Source organism: Mandrillus leucophaeus, unplaced genomic scaffold (genome assembly GCF_000951045.1).
Source record: "Mandrillus leucophaeus isolate KB7577 unplaced genomic scaffold, Mleu.le_1.0 Scaffold123, whole genome shotgun sequence".
In the NCBI taxonomy this organism is placed as follows: domain Eukaryota; kingdom Metazoa; phylum Chordata; class Mammalia; order Primates; family Cercopithecidae; genus Mandrillus; species Mandrillus leucophaeus.
The window spans coordinates 4,751,017-4,767,427 of record NW_012100654.1 but is presented as its reverse complement, the minus strand read 5'-3'; the positions used below and the strand labels follow the sequence as shown (position 1 = coordinate 4,767,427).

The 16,411-nt window shown below is 39.3% G+C and overlaps 2 protein-coding genes across 2 annotated transcripts in view; both read right to left on the bottom strand.

Moving 5' to 3' along the window:
- Window positions 1–2,576: 2,576 nt before the first annotated feature.
- Window positions 2,577–5,862, bottom strand: WDR5B (WD repeat domain 5B). The gene has a single exon (XM_011971571.1). It carries the CDS (start codon window positions 4,083–4,085, stop codon window positions 3,093–3,095), a length of 993 nt encoding a protein of 330 aa, XP_011826961.1. The 5' UTR covers window positions 4,086–5,862; the 3' UTR covers window positions 2,577–3,092.
- A 2,616-nt stretch (window positions 5,863–8,478) lies between these two features.
- The window catches only part of KPNA1 (karyopherin alpha 1 (importin alpha 5)), a 76,906-nt gene continuing 68,973 nt past the window's right edge, over window positions 8,479–16,411 (bottom strand). Inside the window, exons 12-13 of the mRNA XM_011971570.1 lie at window positions 14,033–14,211; window positions 8,479–13,669 (exon numbers count right to left, since the gene is read on the bottom strand). Coding sequence (XP_011826960.1) covers window positions 13,482–13,669; window positions 14,033–14,211 — 367 coding nt within the window. The 3' untranslated portion in view covers window positions 8,479–13,481. The remainder of the gene's footprint in view (window positions 13,670–14,032; window positions 14,212–16,411) is intronic.

Here is a 16,411-nt window from a genome sequence, read left to right as displayed (position 1 = left end):
CATTAGAGGTGTGCACCACCGCATCCAGCTAATTTTTGTATTTTTCATAGAGACGGGGGTCTCACCATGTTGGCCAGGCTGGTCTCAAACTCGGACCTCAGGTGATCCGCCTCCCTCAGCCTCCCAAAGTGCTGGGATTACAGGCATGAGCCGTGGTGCCTGGCCAAACGTTCTTATTACAAATATTTCATTAAACTAAAGCTCACAACTGTTACTATGCATCAGGAATTTACACAGTCATTTCTCCTTTGTGTCATTCTCCTATTTGATAATGTATAGTGACTATCTCTTTATGGGTTATATACCAGTTTCTTGGCCAGAATTCAAGATCTGCCCCTAACTAACCCTACTTCTCCCAATACCCTCACATACCAGCCTTATAGCACTCATCCCCTACTAGTAACTCTGATATCTCATATTCCTCAGAATGTATCAAGCAAACAAAATTTAATGAGCACTACTATAAGGTACCATAAACTACAAAAGAGGACAGTTTTGCCCTTGTTGCTTTCAGTTAAATTATTGTACTACTTTTTGCTTAATTTCTAGATTTTTTTTGCATGTTTATCATGTCTCCATAGGTAAAGTGGGCAGAAATATTTTTCTACTTTATATTTCCTGTAAGTGCTATTTGAATAAAGTTAATATATGAGGTTACGGTTACTTTTTAATCATCACGATAGTTTTGGGAATTTATTACTAAAATTTATTAAAGCAGGCAAGGAATGAAGTTGTATCCTTCACTGTCATTCAAACATTACTTGAGTCCCTTTACTATACAAAAAAGCCAAAGAATACAATACAGAGACATACTTCCTGATTCCACAGAATTCATAATCTGGAAACACAGCCCATGAAAGCATTTCAATACAAACTGGTAAATAATAGGGACAGGAAAACCTAACTCAGCTGTCAGCTGTGATTACAGGCAGGCAGGCAGTGGATGGTTCCATCAGTGATTTCTTTCTTTTTTTGAGTCTCCCTCTGTCGCCCAGGTTGAAGTGCAATGGTGCTATCTCGGCTCACTGCAACTTCCGCCTCCCTGCAAGCTCCGCCTCCCGGGTTCAGGCCGTTCTCCTGCCTCAGCCTCCCGAGTAGCTGGGACTGCAGGCACCTGCAACCATGCCCGGCTAATTTTTTGTATTTTTTAGTAGAGACGGGGTTTCACCGTGTTAGCCAGGATGGTCTTGATCTCCTGACCTCGTGATCCGCCCACTTCGGCCTCCCAAAGTTCTGGGATTACAGGCATGAGCCACCGCGCCCGGCCTCATCAGTGATTTCTGAACTGAGTTTGAAGAATGGGCAGGAATTAGTAGATCAGACACATAACCAAGAAGAGCAGTCTTCATCAGACGTTTAGCTTGCCTGAAAATCACAAGCACAATCTAAAAAGGTAGTGAAAGGTCCTTCAAAAACACCATTTATAATGATGTTCTGGTTTTTTTCTTGAAAAAAACTAAATTTTTAGACTCTTAGAATGAACCTAACCTTGGCGTGTTTTTCCGGTTTTTATTCTATGGACCATTTCATATCTCATCACACAGGATATTACCAAAAGTGTGCAGGTAGCATCTGGCATGTCTTTCCAATCCTCCACCACCATCCCAGGCTTATGCACTTGTTCATCTGATCTCCCAAACCAGAAACCCTGGAATTATTCCAAATTGCCTTGCTCCCCTCTTTTAATCAATCATTCTGTCCTGTCAATTTCTAAATATTTCTCAAATACACTGATCCTCTAGGATAGTCACTGAGAGGAATGGGAAATTGTCCAGTGATAGACAAATGAAATTAATAATAGGCCTCAAAATTAGAAGTCAGTTTTTAAAGAAGACATACAAGTGGCCAACACACACAAAATATGCTCAACATCACTAATCATCAGAGGAATGCAAAATATAACCACAATAAGATACTCTCTTAAACCAGTTAGAATGGCTATTATTAAAAAGTCAAAAAATGGCTGGGTACAGTGGCTCATGTCTGTAATCCCAGCACTTTAAGAGGCCGAGGCAGGTGGATCAAATGAGGCCAGGAGTTCGAGATCAGCCTCGAACATGGTGAAACCCTGTCTCTACTAAAAATACAAACATTAGCCAGGCATGGTGGCACACCTCTAATCCTAGCTACTTGGGAGGTTGAGACATGAGAATTGCTTGAACCCAGGAGGCAGAGGTTGCAGTGAGCCAAGATTGTGCCACTGCACTCCAGCCTGGGCAACAGAGTGAGACTCTGTCTCAAAAAGTCACGGCAAGGATGCAGAGTAAAGGCAGAGCTTATACACTTGGGAGGAATGTACATTTGTACAACCTCTATAGAAAACAGTATGGAGATTTTCAACTAAAATAAAACTACCATTCGATCCAGCAATCCCATTAGTAGGTATCTACCCAAAGGAAATTATATTTAAAAATCACTGGCACTCGTAGGTTTATCGCAGCACTATTCGTAATAGCAAAGTTATGGAACGACCCTAAGTGTCCATCAAGAGATGATTGGATAAAGAAAATGTGGTGTGTATACTTATATACATACACACACGCACATACACACCACGGAATACTACTTAACCATAAAAAAAGAATGAAATCTTGTCTTTTGCAACAACATGGACGCACCTGGAGGCCATTAAGTGAAATAATAATAAAGTAAAAAATCACGTTTTCATAAGTGGGAGATAAACAATATGTACATATGGACATGGACAGCAGAATTATAGACACTAGAGCCTTCAAAGGTGGGAGGGGGGTGAGAGATGGGAAAGTATTTACTGGGTACAATGTATACTATTTGGGTGAGGGTATACTAAGCCCAGATTTCACCACTATGCAATATATCCCTGTAAAAAAAGTTTCATGGATATAAATCCATAAAGATTACAAAAAGTTTCTCAAAAAAGATTGGTAGTCAGAAGCTCTGAGTTCTAGATGTGCTTTTTCAACTATCTCATTTTGTAAATGTAGTATATGAATCTCAAAATTTAACAATCGATAATTTTTAAAATACAAAACTGCCAAAATTAAAACAAACCATCTTTTTAAATATCTAAGTTTTTTGGCCAACTTGGCTCTACTACTTGATTTCCAAAAGGATTAGTGGTTACTTATCCACAGTTTAATTGTTTTGTCATTTTCTAACGCTGCTGATGCGATGAGGTTTTCTGTAGGATGACAAGCTGCTGAGATCACGACATCTGTATGGCCTTGTAATTTCTGTACAATCTCTTTAGTCTGAAGGTTCCAAATGTAAACCAGGTTATCCTCGGAACCAGACACAATCCACTTTCCACCAGTAACTGAAAAATTGGCAAATATGCAATATTTCTCATTCTTATGACCGGTGTATGTTTTCAGACACCTGCCTCTGCTATAATCCCATAGTTTAAGAGTGTTGTCCAAAGTTGCAGTGAGAATATATTTACCATTTGGAGAAAATCTTACAAAAGAGATAGGAGGGTTATCATCATCAACGAGCGTTTTTAAACACTGACCTGATGCAGCATCCCAGATTCTACAGAGGCCATCATAGCTACCTGACACTATCAAGGACCCACTACAATTAAAATGAACAGCAGAAACTGGATCAGAATGAGCAGACAAAGTCTTGAGACACTTTCCTGTTTTCACCTCCCATATTTTGACAGTCTCATCAAAAGATCCTGAGATTATAAGGTTGGATGGCGGATTGAAGTTACAACAAAATACATAATTACTGTGCCCCTTCAGTGTTTTCAAACATTTTCCAGATCTCACATCCCATAATTTTAGAGTTTTATCATCTGAGGCAGAAACAAGACGACTGGAATCGGATGACCAGGCAACATCCGATATTTCCAAATTATGACCATAAAGTGTTTTCTCATATTTTCCATCATATGCTCCCCAAATTATGATTAGCCTATCAGCAGAAGAACTTGCTAGCCATTCTCCATTAGGACTAAACTTAACTGATGACACTGCTTCCGTGTGTCCCACAAGAGTACATCTGAGAGCATAGTTTGGGTTTTTAGGCACTTCCTTGCTCTGACTGGCCGATGAGGAGAGGGCCAACTGTGCTCTGGCGTCTCCTGACTCCTTTGTTGCCATGGCTCTGAAGCTCCAAGTTAGCAGGTGTGCTAGACGTCCAGCCCTGAACAAGGCAGTCCAGTACTTTGGCTTTCTGTCCAACAAAATGAAGATAAACGCACTGGATTTAAAAAGTACGGTTCTGAAAGCTTAAAGTTTCTGGACAGTCTTTAAACTGTGAGATATACGGAATCAGCAGCACGGCTTGGACTTCAGTTTTTCATCGTTTTGTTAAGTACTTGAGAAATACTGTTAGAAGGATCCTGTGCGCTGTCAGCAAGTAGGACACAAATGTTCGGCATTCTGTTAACATGTAAAGCCTTCAAAGCAGGGGTGACGCGAGGGGCTCTCTCTACAGAAAGTATTCTTTCACTACCGCCCCCCTCCCCAGGTCGAAATGTTTCAGAATGCTGAGCAACCCTACCAGTCAGACTAGGTAATTGAAGATGAATGAACCGCCGCTTTTAGCGGATTTCAGAAGCTAAAAGCCTACGAAGCCACCGAAACTGGAAATTCTCACCCGCCGACTACTTTTTTCAGCACGTACCAGCAGGTGCGCACTGCCGCGTCAATAGCCAACAAAGCCGGAAAAGCAGCCTGGCGCATGTGCAAAGGAAGTCCCGCCCACCACTACCGAGCCAAGATGACCAATGGGAGACGGCCATCTGCGCCTGCGCAAAAAAGTTGCAGATGTTCATTTCCGGTCCTTTTCGCCCCGCCCTTCAAATGCGAAAGCGACTGCCCTGTTGGGTGAGTGCATTAGCTGGACATGGTTTGTGCGACACCTGACTGGCTACTGTGGGGAGCAGTGGATCGTTACTTCAAAGACCGTTTCTTTTTGGAAATTGTCACAGAGAAGGACTACATTTGCTTATGCCTACCTTAGCTGCAGGCGTAGGCCCACACTTGACGCGTAAGCTGCCTAAATGGCAGCTAACGTAGATCCACCCAAACGCCGGAAACGGGGGAAGCTTCTGCTTTGCGTGGGTTCCGCTCCCTCCTGTTTGTTGTGGTGTGGAGCCTGGTGGCGTGTGTGCCGATGGAGTCACAGGGTGGGGGACAGAATTTATACCAGATTGTAAAATTCCTGGTTTACGTTTCCCCTGTAAAAGTTTCGTAAAGCTTAAGAAACAGGTCTTTTGGGGGCCTTTAAAAGCCGGTGTTCTGCTGGGAGTAACGAGCAGACCTTTTAGCACGTACGGTTTAAGCTTCCACAGAGAAGTCGGGATCTCAAAGTTGCTTGAAACAGAAAAGGACAAAGAGGTTGGTGGAATAAGGTAATAGATGGGTAAGGTTACTCTTAAGGAGGCTTTAGAGAGTTTTCCCCAGTTTTAGGAGATGATTAATAATGAAAGTGTATAAAATATACATGCTATTGAAGTTACAACAGAAGACATAATTACTGTACCCCTTCAGTGTTTTGAAACATTTTCCAGATCTCACATCCCGTAATTTTAGAGTTTTATCATCTGAGGCGGAAACAAGACGACTGGAATCTGATAACCAGACACTTTTAAACAATAGGTTTACCAAAAAACTGGAAGCCCTACTAGTTTCTCCAACCTGTAGTTGCTCGATAAAGAGTGCCCGAGGCCAAGCACTCACGCCTGTAATCCCAGCACTTTGGGAGGCCCAGTCGGGCGGGACACTTAAGGTCAGGTGTTCCAGACCAGCCTGGCCAACATGGCGCATCCGTCTCTACTAAAAATACAAAAATTAGCTGGTCGTGATGGCGCACGCCTGTAGTCCCAGCTACTCAGGAGGCTGAGGTGGGAGAATCGTATGAACCAGGAGGTGGAGGTTGCAGTGAGCTGAGATCCCACCAATGCACTCCAGCCTGGGCGACAGAGTGAGACTCTGAGGGAAAAAAAAAAAAAAAATGCCCAAGATAAGCAGAAAAAGCGTGGCTTAAAAGATTTTACCGCTGGCCAGTCGCGATGCAAATGGCTCGTCAGCGTCAAGAATTTAAAAGCACTTGGAAACAAAGGGTCTCCTATTGTATACTTATTAGGGATAATTGAAAGTCTTTGCCTTTGTAAGGCAGAAAAGGCACCCTTAGGTCACCTGTAATAAACCGACTGTAGTTAAAACATCTTTAAGACCCTACCAGTCTAGGGGGAAATTTAAACAAGAATGGACAAATATTTTAGTCTTAGCTAGTGCATATTAACTGTATAAACACAGTGAGGAAGTCCTCAGAATGAGAAGGACTCTAAAATGGTTTATTTCTATACATTAAATTACAACTGTTTTTAGCTATTAAGGTCTCCATGGACCTCCCCTTAACACTTTTAGAACTTTTTTTTTCCTTCAGCATTATCTTAAAGTTCAGTTCTAACTAAACCCTGCTGCTGCTTTTCTCTTCCCTTTAGCCTGGATTAGTGATTTTGCTGAGAAGTTTAGAAACTGCACCAATTGAAAACATGGTGGCAGGCGCCTGTAATCCCAGCTACTCTGGGGGCTGAGGCAGGAGAATCGCTTGAACCCAGGAGGCGGAGGTTGCAGTGAGCCTAGATTAAGCCATCACACTCCAGCCTGAGGAACAAGAGCCAGACTTAATCTCAAAAGCAAAAAACAAACCACCAACCAACTTTGTAGAGACGGAGTTTCACTACATTGCCCAAGTTGGCCAAGCAAAATTTCTTACATGGTCTCATTAATAGTTTCTATTTCTGCTGCCCTTAATCTTTACCATTTAGGTGATGTGGAAGTTTCCTCACTATAGAAATCAACTAGGTTTCTTTAAATTTCCCATAGACATCTTAGAAATGAAAGTCTCTTAATATAGTTTAAAGGTGTGTTTTCCTTGCCCCTCAGTATTGTAAATATCTAAACAGATGTGTTGCCACAAATGGGGCAATTTTTAAATTTAAAAACAATTTTTTTGTGTGTGTTGGACCAAACCGTGGTGTGGGAGTGATTGCCACATTAAGGAATGCCTCAACTTCCTTCATAGCAATTCTTGACTACCAAATCCAGTCTCAATATCAAGCATTAATAGAACTATCTATACACCTAGTTGCTTAAGACCATTAGCCAATGTATGAAAATCTAGTTGGGCTAAATATGGAGTGGCCACATAACATCATCTAAACTAGGACATTTTTAAAAGTGAAAGGGGGCAGTAAAATAATTCACAGGTGTTAGTTGATCTCCAAATGTAAACTCTGGGGCTGTGCCCAGCAAACTACTACTTTTGACTTCCCAAGAGGACACTCTTCATAATCATAACTTAATCTTACAACATTGTACACTCTGGTAGTTTATACCTCAGCCTGAGCAGGTCTCTCTCAAACCTGGTCCCGTTCTCTCACCACCCACTATGGTCTTTTGGGTTTCTGTTTTCTCCTTACCCATCACTGTATCTTAATAATGCCAGGCCCAAGTGGTGGGTAAAGCAGTGTTCCTTATTGAGTACTCCCAGTGAACTCCATTGGCCTTCTGCAGGCTAAATGGATATGGATGAAGGATTAAATGAGTAATTTTACTTTCTGCAAAAAGCAATCATAGAAATGACTATATTAATTTAAAATGAGAGAAAACAACTCCTTCAAAATGCAAGTGAAATGGGGCAACAATCATTCAAGCTATCTTTAATAAACTTGTAAACCCACTGTTTTTTTTTTTTTTTGAGGCTGGAGTGCACTGGCGCAATCTCGGCTCACTGCAACCTCCACCTCCCAGATTCAAGCAATTCTCCTGCCTCAACCTCTTGAGTAGCTGGGATTGCGTGTGGCACGATGGCTAATTTTTATTTCTAGTATACACGGGGTGTCGCCATGTTGGCCAGGCTGGCCTCGAACTCCTGACCTGAAGTGATTTGCCTGCCTTGGCTTCCCAAAGTGCTGGGATTACAGGCATGAGCCACCACATCCGGCCATAAACTCAGTAACTTTGTACAATAGATACAACAATGTAGTCTGCAGGAACTAAGGCTATGTTTTGCCTCAAATGTTGTTTTCAGAAAAAAATACTTGGTCAGTGGAATCTCTTCAACAAAATAGAAGGCAGCAGTCATGGAGTGAAGAAATAAATCATCTTTGTTTCTACTCATCTGTCACTTATGTGATACACACAAGATGTAAAAAGGAAAAATCTGTTTAATAGCCTAAGGCAACCAGCAGCTTCCACACTGGTTGGATACTAATAAATTTTTTTCTTTACTGTCAAATATACCCATCAGCTTTTCTAAAACACTTTGTTTTTAAACACCAGACCTCTGCTATGACAATGTTTGATTTTGTAAACTTCAGGTCAAATCATGTCTTCTGAAAAGTAACTGTATATAAAACACATGTTAAGACACTTGCTTAAGATGTTAATCCTGGTTTCAAGTAACAGCATAAAGGAATTCCTTTGAATTTTCTTTTGTAGTCAAGCACCCTTTACTAACATCACAAAGATGCATGCAATTCCTTCATTTAGTATTTATTGAATGTCTACTATGTGCAAGGCACTCACCCATGGCCTGAGAGACCACATTCAAGTACAAAGAATCATTAGAGCCATTCCAAATCTAAGTGTCAGAACACTTTGAAGCAGGATGTAGAGTGGTCAGAATGACTTGAGGTAAAGCTGAAATACTCAACAACCAGTACATTAAAAGGTGATTTTAATTTTTGACATTCCTTGGGATATTCCTTTAGGAAGAAGTAGACTGTATTAAATTCACATCCATGGCACTGCTTCCTGAGGCAGTAATTCTTCAAAGCCTTTCCTTCTGTGTCAGTACCTTCCACATTTGTGTGTTTGAATGGATCCGTCTGTTTAGCCATTATGTTACTAAACTCGGAATCATTTGCACAAAAACAAAAACCAAAAAAACCTGTTACTATACTTGTCTGGTCATACAGAATTTTAGCACCACACAAGAGGAAAGATGTTTGGCTTGAGAGGGCCTAAACTCCAGTCTGTGTAACCTAAAACCAACTTAAGTCTGATTTCGTCATTTTAAGGGTGCTGATGGTGAGGAAGAGTCAGGAAGAATGGTCCAACAAAAAAGGCTGGCCCAGCTGTGGCTGCCAAGTCTAGTTCTGGGAGTTGCTGGGCACGGAACTATTGCGTGGCCACTGCTTTCTTCAAGACACAGAATTTGCAGGGCTCTTCCCCTCCCTTGAACAGCCATCTAAGTGTTGTAACCTTGGGGCAAAGTAATTTCTCTTAAGTCTTCACTTTGTCATCTGTAATATAGTGATAATTATCAAAGAACATTTGGAAGATTACATGAGAAAAAAGGAAGACCCTTAGCCAGGTATCTGGTGTACAACAGATGATCAAATAAAGACAAGTTACCTTAATTTGACCTATAGGGAAAACACTCTAGGACTTTGTTTACCCTTAGTTGAAAACAGAATGGAACACTACTTTTCTTTCTTCTTACCCCAAGTTCCAGATGTATTTTATGTCCAGTAGCAATTTGATATTTTAAATTAGCATATAAATATTTGCTTTATCACATGTTCTGATGTCCTGGTATCCGTTGTTATAACCTGTATATAACCTGTAATCCCAAAGTGCTGGGATTACAGGCATGAGCCACCACGTCTGGCCATAAACCCAGTAATTTTGTACGATAGATAAAACATTTTATGGAATATTCTTGATGACAGCCAACTTACTGTAGGAGTCACATTTGACCTTTGATAATTTTTTTAAATTACTTTAACTTCTGATGACAGGAAAAGGTAGACCAAAATATTTCCCATCCTGGCAGATATATATTTAATCTGTTCACCTCACAACACAGAGAAACGGTCATATTGAGATGGATAAAAATTCAGATTTGAGACTTCCATGTATATAGGCATACCTGTCTGCAAATGCCACCATTTTGGAATGTAGGACTTAGCATACAGTATGGAAGCTGAAAGCAAACAATGCCAGTTTCTTAAAGTGAATCCCTTTTCTTCACTGAACATCATCCTTAGACACCACAATTTCCAATATACTTAAAAACCATCAACCCCTAAAAAGTTATAATGATTTGCCTATTGATACAAAAGTTTTCACAAAACTAGCAAGAAAGAAAAACCCCTTGACTCCAGGAAAACCTTTTCATAACGCATCCCCAAGCTAGGGGATTAAATCGCTGAAATGTTTATTTAGAACTAGAGAAGTAAATTCAAAGTTGCCTGTGGGTAGACGTACAATAGAAGATTTGGTTGACAAAGTGTGGTTTATAAAATATACTTACATATTGTTTCTTAGGCAAAATTCGGCAGCAATCTGGAATAATTCAGATTTTTTATGAGATAATTGCCAATCTTTTTATCTGTGACGATAATGCCGAAAATGACTCAGAGCCAATAACCTTCATCTGGCATATGGAAGAAACAATCCTAGGGCAATAGAGTTTTCAAAAGCAGAACTAACAAAGATAAGCGTTTAAAAGGGTCTTGAACAATTACAGGAACATGAAACAAAGTGTTCCACAGAGAACTCTGTCCCCTAAAATCTCTTTCTTCTATCATCTACCTTACCCAGAATTTCTCAATCCAACCACATCTACCTGCTGGTCCATCAGATACCAGATGCCTTTACATCAAAATTCTCTTAATGCTTTTTTCCCCCACTGAAGTTCTCATTACAAGTAATATAGATTGGAAGTTTGGAGGATGGGCGGGAATAAAAAGGAAAGGTAAAACAAAGCCACTTTCCCCATTCCATATATAAAACTACAAAAGAGTTTTCCTGTATTGAAATTAACATGCTTTTGTAATGAGCAACGCCTTAGTGGTAGCGTATTCAGTGAATTTAAGTTAACAGAATCTGAGAGGCAAAGAACTAAAAACAGGATTTACAGTTACCCCTTGCAATGTCATTTCTATTACCAAAAAGGCTGCTTCAGTACCAACAAGTTCCAACACATCTGAGTTATGCTATTTAACTTTTAGCCAATTCCAACTTTGATACTTTAAGAAAAAATCATTTTATTGTTTAAAAAAAAAACTTAGATCTTATAGTTCATGAACTTCTAGGACAAGATAAATTCCTCTGTTTTAGACACAAAATAGATCACGTCAGTTAAATAGACTTTGTTTTAATTCATTCACTGAAACATCTCGCAACTGCTAGCAAAAATTCTGAATGCACACTACTCTTCCTAATGTGGGGAGACAACTGTGTGCTTTGTATTTTTCCCACTCAAATTGGCGTATAAAATGAAATTATTTTAACTATCCAATGGAAAGTACATAATTTAAAACATCCTATAGAAATGACATGTTACTAGTAATTTACAATTTAAAAAAACAGCCACAAAAAAGTCAAAGCTAAAAACAAGATTTTTACTATGAATCAGTGCTTCTATTATCCTTCTGAAAGAAGTTATATTTTAATGTGATGTAAAGGCAACATTGAAATTTCTTCTTTAAATTAACCACCTAATTTATCCCTAAAATTACAAAGAACCAAAGTCTTTTACAGGTCAAGTGCAGTAAACTAAAATGTTCTCTCAGCACAAAGCAGCACTAGAAAAAGTAACAGTTATAGATGGGAGTTGTCTAGTTTTGCAGTGGCTGCTCCATCAATAACAAACAGACATCAGACGGTATCCATCCCAGAGCACAGACACTACTACAGACTAGATGCGAAGAATGCGTCACACTCTTGGCTGATAAATGTCCTTTGTCTTTGACTCTTTCTAGTTTGAAGTGGATTTTTTAAAAGTTTAAATCAGGTCACATAAGTTGGCTGCTTAAATAACATGATGAGGTATGAAAGCTCTGAATATCCCTTACATTCAGCAGGATTTACCAGAGATGTATAATAGCTTGTCAGGGGCAACTTCCAAATAGTTCTTACACTTTGGGGTTATAATGAATTCTAGAAGAGGACAAGTCTAAAAAGGTTTAAAAGGGTATGCTCTGAAACAGAGGTGAGCAACCTTTTCCTTCAGAATTCACTTGAACAGCGCATCAACAAAAAAATCTTCTCTGGTAGTGTATCCCAACATTGAGTCAAGATGGCCAACTAGCACCGAGAAGTCGTATTGAACTCATTTGCAGTTCTCTTGGCAATTAAGCGTATTTTTTTCATTCCAGTCCAAGCACAAATGTGGATCACTGAACACAGTACTGGAAGCGCCATTTGCAGGTACAGATTGCAGTCATCATTAAATGAGCCAGAAGGCAGATACTGTTTTTATTTTTCTGGGGGGGAAGGGGAAGCGGCACAGTACTAGCAGGAGATGAAATAAAATGATTAGGGAACAATGAGGTTATAAGATCACTGTTCTTATTTGGGTTAAGCAGGTCATGTCGAGAAGATGGTTATTTTTTTCAGATAAGGACACTACATTAAAGGAATCGTGTGCAGCATGAAAACATTAGAATCGAGCTGCACCTAAGAAAAAAATCCCAAAGTTACTTTCAAAAGTATGTGTTATCTGCCAGTCACAGAGGGGAAAAGCACCTAGGGTGAACTGCAATTTTTTAATGAGGACCTTGATCAGGACCACAAAGCCTGAAACATTTGTTTTAATGCAGAAACACAGCCTCTAGTTACACTGATTGCATTTGGGAAAATTGGAGGGTTTCTTCTTCCTTAGTTTTTTAAATTAAATTATAGGATATGGTTTTGATTACTAAGTATTCGAAATCCTCATACCAGCAATAGAAATGAACCACTTCCAAATCCTAAGACACAAAAGACCAAAGAGAAGCAAAAGCAATACAAATTAATATGTGCCCCTCTCCTTTCTGCTCTAAGGGAATCTGCAAACCAGTATCATATTTAAGAGTCAAAGTGTTAATTCTTCAGCATTCCTGACAACTAGAAAGCACATTCACTGAAGGCTGAAGGTGAGGGAGTGGATGGTTTAACTTTAATATCTGAAGAATGGCGCCAATAGAGGAAAGAAAACCATCCAATCTCAGTAAGGATTAATGCAAATCTGGCTAGAAAAAGCCACCAGGTAATCCAAGGGTTCACTGTGGAAGAACTCATGAAAAGTACTCTGAAGTATACACAACAGGTCTAAACTTCTCCCTTGTCGTAAGTAGTTGTGTAAAATTCAAGATAAAGATTTAGTCTCATCTTTTAATGTCAGTTTTTTCCCCCATGTTAAAGGGAATGAGGAGTCCTCCTCTTTTATTCCCCCACAAGAAAAAGGGAGCCACATTAATACGTGTATATTCCCATAACTCTAATGTAAGTGCGGATCTCCAAAGCCTAGGGATTTTTCCATAAGAGAGTGGGCCGTTCTGGTTACCCTTTTATTAGAAGGGTATTCCACCACAGAGAGCCGGAGGTTTTCCAGATGTGTGTAAGAGAGCAGGTGCGCAAGGCAAGCAAATGAGCGCAAACAGTATTATGGAAAACATTTGAGAAGTTAGCTCCATGAGGACTGTGGGCTCCACAAGAGGACTCGACTGGGTAGCCTGGTCTGACACAGGAACGTGAAAGCAGAGTATTGCTTCAAAGCTGGAAACCTTCCATAGGAGCCTCACACTGTTGGAAGATGTACTGCTGCTGGTTAAGGTCAACCTGGGGTGCAATGCTGCTGTCTTCATCTTCGGTCCCGAAGTAATGCTCAATAAGATCAAAGGCCTTTTGGTAGATCTCCTGGTTTTCATGACTCTGTAAGAACTCAATTTTATCCAGACCTGAAATGGAGAATAAAGGAAAATCTTTATTGAAAACTTCAATAAATATTGGAAATTCCATAACTATATATTCCCAAACTATATTTTGTCATATATCTCTGTTCTTGATGTAAAGAAAGATTATTTGTATCTCATAGGTATTTTATAATAGCACAGAAATGACTGCTGGCATTACATCTGAAAGCTAATATTATAAACTGACATCTTAAATACATATGCAAGCAACATCCAGTCTGCAGAAGCAGCAATTTCCCTAACAGTCCTCTTTTCATCCAGTGCCTAGCAGCAGTATTGTTTTTATTGAACTCTATCTATGACCCAATTAATTCTTTGCCATAAACTTCTTCAACCAAAGCGTCTTACCATAAGCTTCTTCAATCAAAGCACAGTAAGGGTTAATGCCAGTGCCATTCCTTTTGGCTTCCTGTTCTCCAAGCCTCAGGATATTTTCCAAGCCATTTAGGGCAACCTGTACAATCTTAGAGTCCATGACCGTGAGGAGATCACAGAGCGGCTTGATACAACCTAGTTCTACTAGGTACCTAAACACAAAGAATAATGTAGTCAAACAAAACTTTAAATTTTGTTAAACTTATGAAATTAGTGAACAAGTCATCCTCAACCTTACTGCAAAGACTTAAAAAAAAAAGGCACTCTTTCAACCATACAAGCTATACCTTTTCACAAAAACAAAACACCCTCTAAATAAATTATCCCAAACCAGTTCTCTGGCACCTTTCTCCATTCTTTTCCCTTCACAATTTATGCATTCCAAAAACAGGAACACTCACCTATTAAAACTTTGAAATGAGTAACTCATCAAAATAGTATAATTTTGAGTAATTTCATCTTTGTTTCCATAGAAAGCCACACCTCTCAAAACATGACACTCTTGGTGCTAAAAGCCAGCACAACCCTGATAGGCCAAATCTTTCAAACATGACTCGAATTTTAGTAAAGTAAGTTGTGGGAAGAATAAACAAACGTCAGAGGACTCTAGAGCTGGTATTTTTCCTTTAATTCAAGCAGAATTTATAATCATATGTAATCAAGATTAATCATACTTGAACTGCAGAGACATGATTACATTCACAGTAAATAGTCATGTCATTTTTTATCATTCTGGTTTCTCAAGTTGAGTACAGAGAAGCAGGGATAATGAATCCAGTTGCATTCTGTGGATGGGTAAGGTCATTATGAAACTTACTGCTAGTGCTAATCTATTTCTCTCTCGCATGCTGCTTTTTTGTGTGGGGGAGGAAGAATTCAAAAATATATAAAAATAAATCTCTAGCCAAACAAGAAAAAAAGGAGAAAAGACAAAATTACTAATATCATGAAAGAGAATCATCACTTGATCTCATGAATAGTAAAAGGATAATAAAGGAATACTACAAACAACTCTATGCTGACACATTTGATCATTCAGATAATAAAATGAACAATTTCTTGAAAGATACAAACCACCAAAACTCAATCATGGAGAAATGAATGATGTGAACAGGCTTACATGTATTAAATAAATTGAATCATTAATTAATAACTTCCCAGAATAGAAAACACCAGGATGAGGGTTTCACTGGTGAATTCTGGCAAACATTTAAAGACAAAACGATATTAGTATTCTACCATCTCTTCCAGAAAACAAACAGTGGGGATACTTCCTAACTCAATCTATGAGGCCAGCACTTCCCCAATACCAAAATTAAATAAAGACATTGTAAGAAAGGAAAATTACAGACTAATATGTCTCATGAACATGAATGCAAAAATCCTCAACAAAACATTATCAAATCAAATCCAAGAATGTGTATGAAGAATTATATACCAAGTGGATTTATTCCAAATATGCCAGGCTGATCTGTCATTTTAAAAAAATGAATCAATGTAATCAACTTATGATCACTTCAACAGATGCAAAAAAGCATTTAACAAAATCCAATGCCCATTCATGATAAAAACTCAGCAAACAGGCCAGGCGTGGTGGCTCATGCCTGTAATCCCAACTCTTCGGGAGGCAGACGCAGGTGGATCACCTGAGGTCAGGAGTTCAAGACTAGTCTAGTCCACATGATGAAACCCCATCTCTACTAAAAACACAAAAATCAGCCAGACATGGTGGCGGGCACCTGTATTCCCAGCTACTTGGGAGGCTGAGGCAGAATCGCTTGAACCCAGGAGGCAGAGGATGCAGTGAGCTGAGATCGTACCACTGCACTCCAGCCTGGGCGACAAAAGCAAAATTCAGTCTCAATAAATAAACAAACAAGCAAACAACCCAGCAAACAAAGAGACAGAACTTCCTTAAGAGATTCTTTGATAGAATCTCAACAAAGAACATACAGTTAACATTATACTTAATGATGAGAAAGACTGGTAATAAAGCAAGGATGTACTCTCTCACCACTCCTATTCAACAGTGCACTGGAAGTCCCACATAATGCAATAAGAAAAGGGAATAAAAAGTATACAGATTAGGAAGGAAGAAATTAAGACTGTCTTTCTTTTCAGATGACATCATTATGTAGAAGGCCCCAAAGAATTTATTTAGAAGGTTGTACGATACAAGGTTAGTAACAATTCAATTACCATCCTATATTCCAGTAATTAACAATTGGAATTTGAAATTAAAAAGACAGTATCTCAATCCCAGTACTTTGGGAGGCCAAGGCAGGTGGATCTCAAGGTCAGGAGTTCAAAACCAGCCTGGCCAACATGGGGAATCCCTGTCTCTACTAAAAA